Source organism: Gorilla gorilla, chromosome 11, assembly GCF_029281585.2.
Source record: "Gorilla gorilla gorilla isolate KB3781 chromosome 11, NHGRI_mGorGor1-v2.1_pri, whole genome shotgun sequence".
Classification (NCBI taxonomy): domain Eukaryota; kingdom Metazoa; phylum Chordata; class Mammalia; order Primates; family Hominidae; genus Gorilla; species Gorilla gorilla.
The window spans coordinates 62,322,652-62,337,658 of record NC_073235.2 but is presented as its reverse complement, the minus strand read 5'-3'; the positions used below and the strand labels follow the sequence as shown (position 1 = coordinate 62,337,658).

General features: G+C 39.1%; 1 protein-coding gene across 2 annotated transcripts in view; it reads left to right on the top strand.

Moving 5' to 3' along the window:
- The window catches only part of LY75 (lymphocyte antigen 75), a 102,945-nt gene that overhangs the window by 73,217 nt on the left and 14,721 nt on the right, over positions 1 to 15,007 (top strand). For both annotated transcript variants that reach the window (XM_004032692.3, XM_055379052.2), the window contains exons 28-29: positions 1,520 to 1,636; positions 13,400 to 13,594. In XM_004032692.3, the coding sequence (XP_004032740.3) occupies positions 1,520 to 1,636; positions 13,400 to 13,594 (312 nt within the window). The remainder of the gene's footprint in view (positions 1 to 1,519; positions 1,637 to 13,399; positions 13,595 to 15,007) is intronic.

The following is a 15,007-nucleotide window of genomic DNA, read 5'->3' as shown; positions in this document are numbered from 1 at the left end:
TTCTCTCTGCAAAAAATTAAAAGCATGGTGGCACATGCCTGTAATTCTAGCTACTTGGGAGGCTAAGGAGGGAGGATCTTTGAACCCAAGAGGTTGAAGGTGCAGTGAGCTGTGATTGAAACCACCTGCACTCCGGCCTGGATAACAGGTGACCCTATCTCCAAAAAAAAAAAAAAAAAGGAAGGGGGAAAGAAATGACACACAAGAGAGCAGAGAACTGGACATTAAGTCAAGCTAGGCTATGGGGAAGTGAAAATAAGTTAGTTGGAGCAGTCAAAAGCTTAGATACACCACAAGGCAGCAGCTAAGCTTAAAGAAGTGCACATTTCACATTTTCAGCTCTCAAGAGTCTTCAGATAATTCCTATGAGATCCACTAAGGATTTGTGACTTCCAAATGATGGAACTGTTGGAACCAATGGAACAATGAACTTAGTGAAAGTTGCTATAGAAAATATCACACCAGTATTTCCCAAAGCATGCTCCGTATAACATCAGTCTTGAGAGATGTTCTGCAAAAAGTCCTTAGAATAAGGTTGAAAAAAATAACCAACAAAAAAGAAAAAGGTTGAAAAACACTAGACACCATGGCTTCCTGTTGGACATTAACAAATGTACATTAACATATGCCTTAAGAAATACTGGCATAAACTAGTTTAATTTTGTTTAAACCAATGTTTGCAAACTTTTTTTAAAATCCATGTAGATCTTTTCTGGAACTTCCATGTTAATTTTGTGAGGAACACCCTTTGGGAAATATTAAGCCTTTTTAACCCTCATACTGAAAACTAAGGAAAAGGAAGATCTGTCGTATAGCCCAGCAGTCCCCAACCTTTTTGGCACTGACAGGGAGGGGTGGATGGTTTCAGGATGAAACTGTTCCACCTCAGATCATCAGACCTTAGTTAGATTCTCATAAGGAGTATGCAAGCTATATGCCTCGCATGCATAGTTCACAAGAGGGTTTGCACTCCTCTGTCAATCTAATGCCACAGTGCTCTAACAGGAGGCAGAGTTCAAGCGGTGATGCTCGCTTGCCTGCTGCTCACCTCCTGCTGTATGGCCCGGTTCCTAACAGGCCCGGTTCCTAACAGGCCTGGTTCCTAACAGTACCAGTGTGTGGCCCAGGGGTTGGGAACACCTGTTATAGTTCATCTAAGAGGTTCTAATTATTATAGCGTAATCTTTGACAGTATATCATTACTATGGGTGGATTTATACCAACTGAAAATTACCTTTAAATAGGGGAAAGTGAAGTGAATCAATGTTTTAAATTCTCTACTCAGCTACTAGTTTTCTATTATACCGTAAGACCAAATTTAACATCCAAACATTTGAAAACTCCTTAACCTATTAATTTTAGTACAGTGGGATAATTTTATTTTACATATCTTTCTAATTGTCCAATATTGTTTACATTTTGAAGTATATTAAACTGAGAACTAAAATGTTTTAAACATCAAATAAAAGTGTTCTAGATAAGTAATTGTTAAAATTATTGATTATTTTTTATTCAACAGATCCAAAATCACATATTCTGAGTATTCGAGATGAAAAGGAGAATAACTTTGTTCTTGAGCAACTGCTGTACTTCAATTATATGGCTTCATGGGTCATGTTAGGAATAACTTATGGAAGTAAGTTGTAAATCTGCCAACTTTCTCTATTTGTTTTTGTACTTCATTATAACATAATTATCAAGCCATAGTTCTTCAAAGTACATGTCTATCAATACGTGAAAGTATAATTATGTACTTAACATAACTTACATAAATACCAAGACAGTTTTTATGTCTCTGCTCTGCCTTTATCATCGAGTTTAAAGTTAAATGGCGGAAGATAATTTTCTGAATTAGTTTGTTCCCGCACTGCTAAAAAGAACTACCCGAACCTGGGTAATTTATGAAGAAAAGAGCTTTAATTGAGTCACGGTTCCACAGGCTTTACAGAAAGCATGGCTGGGCAGCCTCAGGAAACTTACAATCATGTCAGAGGCGAATGGGAAACAAGCAGGTTTTACTATGGTGGAGCGGGAGAGAGAGTGAAGGAGGAGGTGCTACACACTTTTGAACAAGCAGAACTCATTAGAACTCACTCACTATCACGAGAACAGCAAGGGGGAAAATCACCTCCCACCAGGCCCCTCCTCCAAGACTGAAGATCATAATTCAACATGAGATTTGGATGAGGACACAGAGCCAAACCATATCAATTTTCTTTTTTCACTCTTTTATCTAGCAACTCAAGACTAACTAAAAATGATCACCATCCCATATAAATCTTCAATACTTACTTTATGTTTCCACTAACTATGTGAGATGAGCAAGAACAGAATCACTCTATTAGTGTTGCAGTTTTGGGTTTATAACCCTGGCTTAGTTTATACTGGCCCACATATGATAAGCATTAGAAAAATGAGACACATGGCCAGGTGTAGCGTCCCACGCCTATAATCCCAGTACTTTGGGAGGCCAAGGCGGGTGAATCACCAGAGGTCAGGAGTTCGAGACCAGCCTGGCCAACATGGTGAAACCCTGTCTCTACTAAAAATACAAAAATTAGCCAGGCATGGTGATGTGTGCCTAGCTACTTGGGAAGCTGAGGCAGGAGAATCACTTGAACCCGGGAGGCAGAGGTTGCGGTGAGCCAAGATCGTGCCACTGCACTCCAGCCAGGGCAACAGAGACTCAAGACTCCATCTCAAAAAAAAAAAAAAAAAGAATAGAAAAATGAGACACATGGTCTGACAATGGGCTCAAATATTTGGAATTTGGACTAAATACCACAAATCCAAAATACGATTAATAACAAATTTTTTTAAAACAGAGTCTAATATAGAGGAAACAAGGTCTTGTTTCTAAATGCTTCTGAGCATTTCGAAAGATGCTCAGAAATGTCCTGAAAATCATAGACATTTTGGAATTAGGAAAACCTTTCCACGGCCATAGAGCATCAAAAGCATACATTTACTCTAAAGAGGGTTTGATAAGGGGCACAGGACAGTGATAACCAGGGGTAGGGAAGGAAAAGAAGCTAAATTACTCAAATCTGCCTGTTTTAAAAATAGGCTTCTCCTTTGCTCTCTAACCCATCTGTTTCTTGGGGTTACCAATGTTTTCCTGAAATGTTTATGGTTGGCAGAGGGGTTAATGGAAATTAAACTATCAAGCAATAGATAAAGACTTGGTTTACCAGGTGAGGATAAGTTCATCATAGTAGGACTTAGTTGGCCCCAGCCTTTTCTCTGATGACACTTAACTACCCTTGAATTAAAATGGAGAAAAACTAGCTGGAAAATTCTGAGGCTTCACCTGAAAGTGATTGAAGAAACAATGGTCTTGTATTGAGCCATAGAGACCACACCCAGGACAGAGAGATTGAAATTGTACCCTTTGATATACTTTGTAGTTATATTATCAGAAACAACTGAAAATCTATTATAAATTCTGAAAAAGCATTTTTAGATCAGAAGACTCCCTTATTGTTTTACCTTCTTTCATAAAATGTTTGAGTAATAAAATTTCTATTAAAATATACAGGCATATGAGGGACATATAGAAAGATATTTCAGGCAAATGGCACATTTGATTTGAATCTCATTCTTACTGACTTAATTTACATCTGTAAGTTACTGTTTTGGGTTACTTTGATATACTTATAAAATATTTAATTTTTTGGCCCCTATACAAGGAATTCTGTTTTTAAAACAGTTTTGACTTTTCAATACCAGGGCCATGAATAGAAATCACTGTAAGTCACTGTTTTTGGTTACGTTGATATACTTATAGAATATTTAATTGTATTTGGCACCTACCCAAAGAAGTTTGTTTTTTTAAACATTTTTGATTTTTCAATAGCAGGGCCATGAATAGAAATTACTGTGAGAAGCCACAGTATGTCAACTGAGAGATACATTAAGCCAAGTGAAAAAAGTGACTTTTTCTTAAAACAGCTTTAGAAATCTACCGTTGCACATCATATTGGTCAGAAAATTGATAACTTTGAAGTTTGGGAGAAGGGAAGAGGAACTGGAAGGCATGAGATGATATAAAGCAGCAAACAAGAACCAAATCGTGTGTGCAGTGCTTCTAATGTGTCATTGCTGCAGGCAGATGTTTAGGGGTCTTGCCTTGGGAGATGGTAATCAGTGAAGACCAGAAATAACCAGGACAACATTGGGTATGTGTAGGTAGTGATGGCATCAATCTTTATACCAATTTATAATTGCAATATGCCTAGCACCTTTTTTTAAAGCTTTATTGCAATCATCACTACCCCAAAAAGAAACACAATACCCACTAGCATTCCCTCCCTGTCTCCTAGTCCTCAGCAACCACTGATCTACTTTCTATCTCTACAGATTGCCTGAATGTAAAATTCTGGACATTTTACATAAATGAGATCATACCATGTGTGCTTTTTGCGTGTGACTGGCTTTTTCCATTAAGCATAAAGATTTTAAGGTTTATCCACATTGTAGCATGTATCAGTACATTGTTCCTTTTTATGACTGAATGAAATTCCATTCTATGGATATAATACATTTTATTTATCCATGTAATCAGTTGATGGACATTTAGGTAAAACAACCTAAATTTTAAACCATTTTTAATTATTATGTATAATGCTTCTCTGAACATTCACGTACAAGTTTTTGCATGGACATATGTTTCCATTTCTCTTGGGTAAACCCCTGGGAATAGAATTGCTGCATCTTTTGTTTAACCCTTTGAAGAACTACCAGGTTGTTTTCCAAACCAGCTATACCATTTTCCATTCCTGGTATATGAGAGTACTGATTTCTCCATATCGATGCCAACATTTGTGTGTTTTTCATTATAGCCATCTAAGTGAGTGTGAAATGATATCTCACTGGGATTTTTATTTCATTTCCCTAATGGCTAATGATATTAAGCATCTTTTCATGTGCTTATTGAATATTTGTATATCACCTTTGGGGAAATCCCTATTCAGATTTTTTGCTCATGTTTTAAATTGAGTCTTTTTATTGTTGAGGGGTAAGAATTCTTTATATATTCTGGCTAAAAATACTTTCCAGTATTTATATATAAATAATATAAATAATTTCCAAATTATTTTAAAATTTATATAAAATATAAAATTTTATATTTCTGGATATAAATAATTTCCAAATATTTTCTCCCATGACTTTACTTATACCACAAAAGTGTTTTTCTTTTTTTTTCTTCTTTTTTTATTGTACTTTAAGTTCTGGGGTACATGTGTAGAACGTGCAGTTTTGTTACATAGGTATACACATGCCATGGTGGTTTGATGCACCCATCAACCCGTCACCTACGTTAGGTATTGCTCCTAATGTTATCCCTCCCCTAGCCCCCTACCCCCCGACAGGCCCAGTGTGTGATGTTCCACTCCCTGCGTCCATGTGTTCTCACTGTTCAACTCCCACTTATGAGTGAGAACATGTGGTGTTTGGTTTTCTCTTCCTGTGTTAATTTGCTGAGATTGATGGTTTCTAGCTTCATCCATGTCCCTGCAAAGGACAGGAACTCATCCTTTTTTATGGCTGCACAGTATTCTATGGTATCTATGTGCAACATTTTCTTTATCCAGTTTATCATTGATGGATATTTGGGTTGGTTCCAAGTCTTTGCTATTGGAATAGTGCCACAGTAAACATACGTGTGCATACATCTTTATAGTGGAATGATTTGTAATCCTTTGAGTATATACCCAGTAATGGGATTGCTGGGTCAAATTATATTTCTAGTTCTAGATCCTTAAGGAATTGCCATACTGTCTTCCACAATGGTTGAACTAATTTACAGTCCCACCAACAGTGTAAAAGTGTTCCTATTTCTCCACATCCTCTCCAGCACCTGTTGTTTCCTGACTTTTTAATGATTGTCATTCTAACTGGCATGAGATGGTATCTCATTGTGGTTTTGATTTGCATTTCTCTAATGACGAGTGATGATGAGCGTTTTTTCATGTGTTGGCTGCATAAATGTCTTCTCTTGAGAAGTGTCTGTTCATATCCTTTGCCCAATTTTGATGGGGTTGTTTGTTTTTTTCTTGTAAATTTGTTGAAGTTCCTTGTAGATTCTGGATATTAGCCGTTTGCCAGATGGATAGACTGCAAAAATTTTCTCTCATTTTGTATGTTGCCTGTTCACTCTGATGATAGTTTCTTTTGCTATGCAGAAGCTCTTTAGTTTAATTAGATCCCATTTGTCAATTTTGGCTTTTGTTGCCATTGCTTTTGGTGTTTTAGACATGAAGTCTTTGCCCATGCCTATGTCCTGGATGGTATTGCCCAGGTTTTCTTCTAGGATTTTTATGGTCATAGGTCTTACATTTAAGTCTTTGATCCATCTTGAGTTGATTTTTGTATAAGGTGTGAGGAAGGGGGGTCCAGTTTCAGTTTTCTGCATATGGCTAGCCAGTTTTCCCAACACCATTTATTAAATAGCGAATATTTTACCCAGTGCTTGTTTGTGTCAGATTTGTCAAAGATCAGATGGTTGTAGATGTGTGGTGTTATTTTGAGGCCTCTGTTCTGTTCCATTGGTCTAAATCTCTGTTTTGGTACCAGTACCATGATGTTTTGGTTACTGTAGCCTCATAGTATAGTTTGAAGTCAGGTAGCATGATGCCTCCATCTTTGTTCTTCTTGTCCAGGATTGTCTTGGCTATCCGGGCTCTTTTTTGGTTCCATATGAAGTTTAAAGTAGTTTTTTCCAATTCTGTGAAGAAAGTCAGTGGTAGCTTCATGGGGATAGCATCGAATCTATAAATTACTTTGGGCAGTATGGCCATTTTCACGATATTGATTCTCCCTATCCATGAGCATGGAATGTTTTTCCATTTGTTTGTGTCCTCTTTTATTTCCTTGAGCAGTGGTTTGTAGTTCTCCTTGAAGAGGTCCTTCACATCCCATGTAAGTTGTATTCCTAGGTATTTTATTCTCTTTGTAGCAGTTGTGAATGGGAGTTCATTCATGATTTGGCTCTCTATTTGTCTGTTATTGGTGTACAGGAAAGCTTGTGATTTTTGCATATTAATTTTGTATCTTGAGACTTTGCTGAGGTTCCTTATCAGCTTAAGGAGAATTTGGGCTGAGGTGATGGGGTTTTCTAAATATACAATCATGTCATCTGCAAACAGAGACAATTTGACTTCCTCTCTTCCCATTTGAATGCCCTTCATTTCTTTCTCTTGCCAGGTTGCCCTGGCCAGAACTTCCAATACTATGTTGAACAGGAGAGGTGAGAGAGGGCATCCTTATCTTGTGCCAGTTTTCAAAGGGAATGCTTCCAGTTTTTGCCCATTCAGTATGATATTGTCTGTGGGTTTATCATGAATAGCTCTTATTATTTTGAGATACGTTCCATCAATACCTAGTTTATTGAGAGTTTTTAGCATGAAGGGGTGTTGAATTTTGTCGAAGGCCTTTTCTGCAACTATTGAGATAATCATGTAATTTTTGTCATTGGTTCTGTTTATGTGATGGATTATGTTTATTGATTTGCGTATGTTGAACCAGCCTTTCATCCCAAGTATGAAGCCGACTTGATCCTGGTGGATAAACTTTTTGATGTGCTGCTGGATTTGGTTTGCCAGTATTTTCTTGAGGATTTTTGCATCGATGTTCATCAGAGATATTGGCCTGAAATTTTCTTTTTTTGTTGTATTTCTGCCAGGTTTTGGTATCAGGATGATGCTGGCCTCATAAAATGAGTTAAGGAGGAGTCCCTCTTTTTCTATTGTTTGGAATAGTTTCAGAAGGAATGTTACCAGCTCCTCTTTGTACCTCTGGTAGAATTCAGCTGTGAATCTGTCTGGTCCTGGACTTTTTTCTGTTGGTAGGCTATTAATTACTGCCTAAATTTCAGAACTTGTTATTGGTTTGTTCAGGGATTCAGCTTCTTCCTGGTTTAGACTTGGGAGGGTGTATGTGTCCAGGAATTTATCCATTTCTTCTAGATTTTCTAGTTTATCTGCATAGAGGTGTTTATAGTACTCTCTGATGGTAGTTTGTATTTCTGTGGGATCAGTGGTGGTATCCCCTATATCATTTTTTATTGTGTCTATTTGATTCTTATCTCTTTTCTTCTTTATTAGTCTGGCTAGTGGTCTATCTATTTTATTCATCTTTTCAAAAACCAGCTCCTGGATTCATTGATTTTTTGAAGGTTGTTTTTTTGTCTCTATCACCTTCAGTTCTGCTCTGATGTTAGTTATTTCTTGTCTTCTGCTGGCTTTTGAATTTGTTTGCTGTTTCTTCTTTATTTCTTTTAACTTTGATGTTAGGGTGTTAATTTTATATCTTTCCTGCTTTCTCTTGTGGGCATTAAGTGCTATAAATTTCCCCCTACACACTGCTTTAAATGTGTCCCAGAGATTCTGGTATGTTGTGTCTTTGTTCTCATTGGTTTCAAAGAACATCTTTATTTCTGCCTTCATTTCGTTATTTACCCAGTAGTCATTCAGGAGCAGGTTATTCAATTTCCATGTAGTTGTGCGGTTTTGAGTGAGTTTCTTAATCCTGAGTTCTAATTTGATTGCACTGTGGTATGAGAGACTGTTATGATTTCCATTCTTTTGCTTTTGCTTAGGAGTGTTTTACTTTCAATTACGTGGTCAATTTTAGAATAAATGTGATGAGGTGCTGAGAAGAATGTATATTCTATTGATTTGGGCTGGAGAGTTCTGTAGATGGCTATTAGGTCCACTTGGTCCAGAGCTGAGTTCAAGTCCTGAATATCCTTGTTAATTTTCTGTCTCGTTGATCTGTCTAATATTGACAGTGGGGTGTTAAAGTCTCCCACTATTATTGTGCAGGAGCCTAAGTCTCTTTGTAGGTCTCTATGAACTTGCTTTGTGAATCTGGGTGCTCCTGTATTGGGTGCATATATGTTTCGGATAGTTAACTCTTCTTGCTGCATTGATCCCTCTACCATTATGTAATGGCCTTCTTTGTCTCTTTTGATCTTTGTTAGTTTAAAGTCTGTTTTATCAGAGATTAGGATTACAACTTCTGCTTTTTTTTTTTCCGTTTGCTTGGTAAATATTCCTCCATCCCTTTATTTTGAGCCTATTTGTGTCTTTGCACATGAGATGGGTCTCCTGAACCCATCTCATCTGAACAGCACATTGATGGGTCTTGACTCTTTATCCAATTTGCCAGTCGTGTCTTTTAATTGGGAGCATTTAGCCCCTTTACATTTAAGGTTAATATTGTTATGAGTGAATTTGATCCTGTCATTATGATGCTAGCTGATTGTTTTGCCTGTTAGTTGATGCAGTTTCTTCATAGTGTGAATGTTCTTTACAGTTTGGTATGTTTTGCAGTGGCTGGTACCGGTTTTTCCTTTCCATGTTTAGTGCTTCCTTCAGGAGCTCTTGTAAGGCAGGCTTGGTGGTGACAAAATCTCTCAGCAATTGCCTGTCTGTCAAGGATTTTATTTCTCCTTTGCTTACGAAGCTTAGTTTGGCTGGATATGAAATTCTGGGTTGAAAATTCTTTTCTTTAGAAATGTTGAATATTGGCCCCTACTCTCTTCTGGCTTGTAAAGTTTCTGCAGGGAGATCTACTATTAGTCTGATGGGCTTCCCTTTGTGGGTAACCTGACCTTTCTCTCTGGCTGTGCTTAACATTTTTTCCTTCATTTCAACCTTGGTAAATCTGATGATTATGTGTTTTGGGGTTGCTCCTCTCGAGGAGTATCTTTGGGTTGTTCTCTGTGTCTTCTGAATTTCAATGTTGGCCTGTCTTGCTAGGTTGGTGAAGTTCTCCCAGATAATATCCTGAAGAGTGTTTTCCAACTTGGTTTCATTCTCCTCATCACTTTCAGGTACACCAGTCAAACGTAGATTTGGTCTTTTCACATAGTCCCATATTTCTTGGAGGCTTTGTTCATTCCTTTTTATTCCTTTTTCTTTAATCGTGTCTTCTCTCTTTATTTCATTAAGTTGATCTTCAATCCCTGATATCCTTTCTTCCGCTTGATCAATTCAGCTATTGATACTTGTGTATGCTTCACGAAGTTCTCATGCTGTGTTTTTCAGCTCCATCAGGTCACTAATGTTCTTCTCTACACTGGGTATTCTAGTTAGCAGTTCCTCTAACCTTTTTTCAAGGTTCTTAGCTTCCTTGCATTGGGTTAGAACATGCTCCTTTAGCTCAGAGCAGTTTGTTATTACCCACCTTCTGAAGCCCACTTCTGTCAATTCATCAAACTCTTTCTCCATCCAGTTTTGTTCGCTAGCTGGTGAAGAGTTGTGATCCTTTGGAGGAGAAGAAGTGTTCTGGTTTTTGGAATTTTCAGCCTTTTTGCACTGGTTTCTCCCCATCTTTGTGGATTTATCTACCTTTGGTCTTTGATGTTGGTGACCTTCAGATGGGGTCTTTGAGTGGACGTGCTATTCTTTTCTGTTTTTTAGTTTTCCTTCTAACAGGCCCCTCTGCTGCTGGTCTGCTGGAGTTTGCTGGATGTCTACCCGACTCTGTTTGCCTAGTTATCACCCACGGAGGCTGCAGAACAGCAAAGATTGCTGCCTGTTCTTTCCTCTGGAAGCTTCTTCCCAGAGGGGCACCTGCCTGATGCCAGCCAGAGCTCTCCTGTATGAAATGTCTGTCGGCACCTACTGGGAGATGTCTCCCAGTCAGAATACATGGGGGTCAGAGACCCACTTGAGGAGGCAGTCTGACCCTTAGCAGAGCTCGAACACTGTGCTGGGAGGTCCGCTGCTCTCTTCAGAGCCATCAGGCAGGGATGTTTAACTCTGCTATAAGTCCCTGACTGTGGCTGCTGCCCTTTTTTCAGAGATGCCCTGCCCAGAGAGGAGAAATAGGGCCATCTGGTCACAGCAACCTTGCTGAGCTGCAGTGGGCTCCACCCAGTTCAAACTTCCCAGCAGGTTTGTTTACACTGGGAGCATAAAACTGCCTACTCGAGCCTCAGCAATGGCGGATGCCACTCCCCCGACCAAGCTCTAGCGTCCCAGGTCAATCTCAGACTGCTGCTATGCTGGCAGCGAGAATTTCAAGCCAGTAGATCTTAGTTTCCTGGGCTCCATAGAGGTGGGACCCACCTAGCCAGACCACTTGGCTCCCTGGCTTCAGCACCCCTTTCCAGGGGAGTGAACAGTTCTGTCTCATTGGCATTCCAGGCACCACTTGGGTATGGGGAAAAAAGAACTCCTGCAGCTAGTTTGGTGTCCGCCCAAATAGCTGCCCAGTTTTGTGCTTGAAACCCAGGGCCCTGGTGGGGTAGGCACCAGAGGGAATCTCCTCGTTTGCAGGTTGCGAAGACCCTGGGACAAGTGCGGTATCTGTGCCGGAGTTCCTGAGGCTCAGTCCCTCATAGCTTCCCTTGGATAGGGGAGAAAATTCCCCGACCCCTTGCACTTCACGGGTGAGGCGATGCCCCACCCTGCTTCAGCTCGCCCTCTGTGGGCTGCACCCACTGTCCAACCAGTCCCATTGAGATGAACCCGGTACCTCAGTTGGAAATGCAGAAATCACCTGCCTTCTGCATCAGTCTTGCTTGGAGCTGCAGACTGGAGTTGTTCCTATTTGGCCATCTTGCCAGCAATCCATCACAAAAGTGTTTTTCTTTTGTCATTTGTGCATATGTAAGAAGGCTTTGCTTACCCCAAGGTTATGAAGACTTACTCCTATGTTTTCTTTCTTTTTTTTTTTTTTTTTGAGACAGACTTTCGCTCTTGTCACCAAAGCTGAAGTGGTGCAGTGGCATGATCTCGGCTTACTGCTACCTCTGCCTCCTAGGTTCAAGCAGTTCTCCAGCCTCAGCCTTCTGAGTACCTGGTATTACAGACACCCGCCACCACGCCCAGCTAATTTTTGTATTTTTAGTAGAGATGGGGTTTTACCATGTTGGTCAGGCTGGTCTCGAACTCCTGACCTCAGGTGATCTGCCCACCTCAGCCTCCCAAAGTGCTGTGATTACAGGGGTGAGCCACCATGCCTGGCCTTCCATGTTTTCTTCTAAAGATTTTATAGCTGTAGCGCTTATATTTATGTCTGTGATCTACTTTAATTTTTGTGTGTGATGAAAGAAAGGGGTCCAACTTCATCTTTTTTTTTTTTTTTTTAACATGTGGATATCCAGTTTAGAAGACTATTCTTTCCACACTGAATTGTCTTGGCATCCTTCTTAAAAATCAATTGACTGGCCAGGCACGGTGGCTTATGCCTATAATCGCAGCAATTTGGGAGGCCAAGGTGGATGGATTACGAGGTCAGGAGTTCAAGACCTGCCTGGCCAAGAGGGTGAAACCCCATCTCTACTAAAATATACAAAAGTTAGCCAGCCGTGGTGGTGGGTACCTGTAATCCCTGCTACTAGGGAGGCTGAGGCAGAGAATTGCTTGAACCCATGAGGTGGAGGTTGCAGTGAGCTGAGATCGTGCCACTGCACTCCAGCCTGGGTGACAGAGTGAGACTCTGTCTCAAAGAAAAAAAAAATTAATTGACCATAAGTATGCACAACTGTGAACAGTTTATGTCCAGAGAAGAGATTTCTGTGGTGACTTTTATAACTTATCAATCATGTTTTAAATAAATAAAATAGTTATGTTCATTTCCATGCAATTAAACGTATATGTAAGAGAAAATAATATTTTTTTATTTCAATAGGTTTTTGGGGAACAGGTGGTGCTTGGTTACATAGATAAGTTCTTTAGTGTTGACTTCTGAGATTTTGGTGCACCCATCACACTAGCAGTGTACACTGTACCTAGTGTGTAATCTTTTATCCCTCACCCCCTCCCACTCTTCCCCCCGAGTCCCCAGAGTCCATTGTATCATTTTTATGCCTTTGCATCCTCATAGCTTAGCTCCCACTTGGTGAGAACACACAATGTTTGGTTTTCCATTCCTGAGTTACTTCACTTAGAATAATGATCTCCATTTCCATTCAGGTTGCTGCGAATGCCATTATTTCATTCCTTTTTATGGCTGAGTAGTATTCCATGGTACATATATACCACATTACCACATTTTCTTTATTCACTTGTTGATTGATGGGCATTTGGGCTGGTTCCATGTTTTTGCTATTGTGAATTGTGCTGCTATAAACATGCATGTGCAAGTGTCTTTTTCATATAATGACTTCAAGAAAAGAATATTTGATGACAAAAATGAAATGTTATTACTGAAGGATGGTGGAATTATAGGTCAAAATGTATAGTTTGTATTTATATTCAAATTAAAAATGAGCATGATTTACTGTTATAATCAGAAAATATCTTAAAGCGTTATACATAATCATACAACCTTTTAGAAGGTTGGGAAAAGAGAAAATTAGTCAAGTTTGAAATCTTAACTGTATAAGTGTAATTCAAGTCTTGATTTAATCTCTAAGCATAGGAAAAAAATGTTTCTTCTCTAGATAATTCTCTTATGTGGTTTGATAAGACCCCACTGTCATATACACATTGGAGAGCAGGAAGACCAACTATAAAAAATGAGAAGTTTTTGGCTGGTTTAAGTACTGACGGCTTCTGGGATATTCAAACCTTTAAAGTTATTGAAGAAACACTTTATTTTCACCAGCACAGCATTCTTGCTTGTAAAATTGAAATGGGTAAGTATAGTAAAATATAGAGTTTTCTTTCACTCCAGGGAAAGAATATAAGGCTATTAGTTCCACTAGTGGGAATCATACAATCGAATGCTTCCTCTGTATTCAGTCCTGTGCGAGGTGTTACAGAGGTTATCGAGGAAGGAAAAGATACGGGCCCTGCCGTCAAGGTTTTGACCCTAAGGAGTAAAATGTAGTTGTGGAGACAGCATTAAATTCCTTATCATTGTTTAATGTAAATTGGTCTTAGATTAATTGATACAGGCTTAAATTGTGGGGAAGTCAAAACCGATACATTGGAAAGGGGAATAACAAAAAAAAAAAGGAAAGGCTTCAAGAAGAGGTGAAACTTGGTTGGGGTTTGAAAAATGGATAGGGTTTATATAAATAAGAAAGTGTTTGGGGGACGAGTTTTAACATTCCGTGCAAAGTGAATGTCTCTCCACCTTGCTTAATCTTTAAATAAATCTATTTTTAAATATATGTTAGTTTTAATTTTTTCACAGCTTAAAAACTGTTAATTATTACCACTGTGCCCTAAAACTGTCATTACTCCCACTGTGCCCAAAGCTCCCTGCTCACTGGGAGCCCGTAAAGGTGGAGTGCTGGCTAGTTGGCTCACTTACAGTGCCGCAGTCACTGCCCAAGACCGTGTCCACCAGCAACCTCCAGGGATTCCTTATTCTAACCTACTTTGAGTGCATGTAAACTTTTGAGACATTTTAGAAACTTAGTCTCTATCCCCAATTTCTAGGCCTTCTCCCAGTTCCCTGTTTTTCCCCATTCTTGCTCAGCAAAGCATCTTTTTCTCAATCAAGCTGTTCTCTTCATTGTCCCAGGCACAGTGTATGCCCATCCTCATACTTGCACCTTTATGTTTTCCTTCTGCCAAGAAGTTTTCCAATTTCTTTCTTTCTTTATTTTTTTTACAACTTTAATAAACTTTTCATTTTAGGATAGCTTTAGAGTTACAGAAAAGTTGCAAAGATAGTAGAGAGCGTTCCCATCTATCCTACAATCAATTTCCCCTACTGTTGGCATATTACTTTAGTATGGTACATTTGTCACAACTAATAAACCAATATTTATCCATTATTATCATTAACTAAAGTCCACACATTATTCAAATTTCTGTAGTTTTTATTTAACATACTTTTTCTTTCTAGGATCCCACCTTACCTTTAGTTCTCCTGCCTCCTTAAGCTCCTCTTGGCTGGGTGTTTTCTCAGACTTTTCTTATTTTTGCTGGCCTTGACAGTTTTGAGGAACACTGGTCATGTATTTGGTAGAACGTCCCTCAGTTTGGGTTGGCGTATGTTTTTCTCATGATTAAACTGGGGTTATAAGTTTTTGAGGGAAGACCAAAGATGTGAGGGAGCATTCTCACTTCACATGGACAGCATGTACTATTCATAT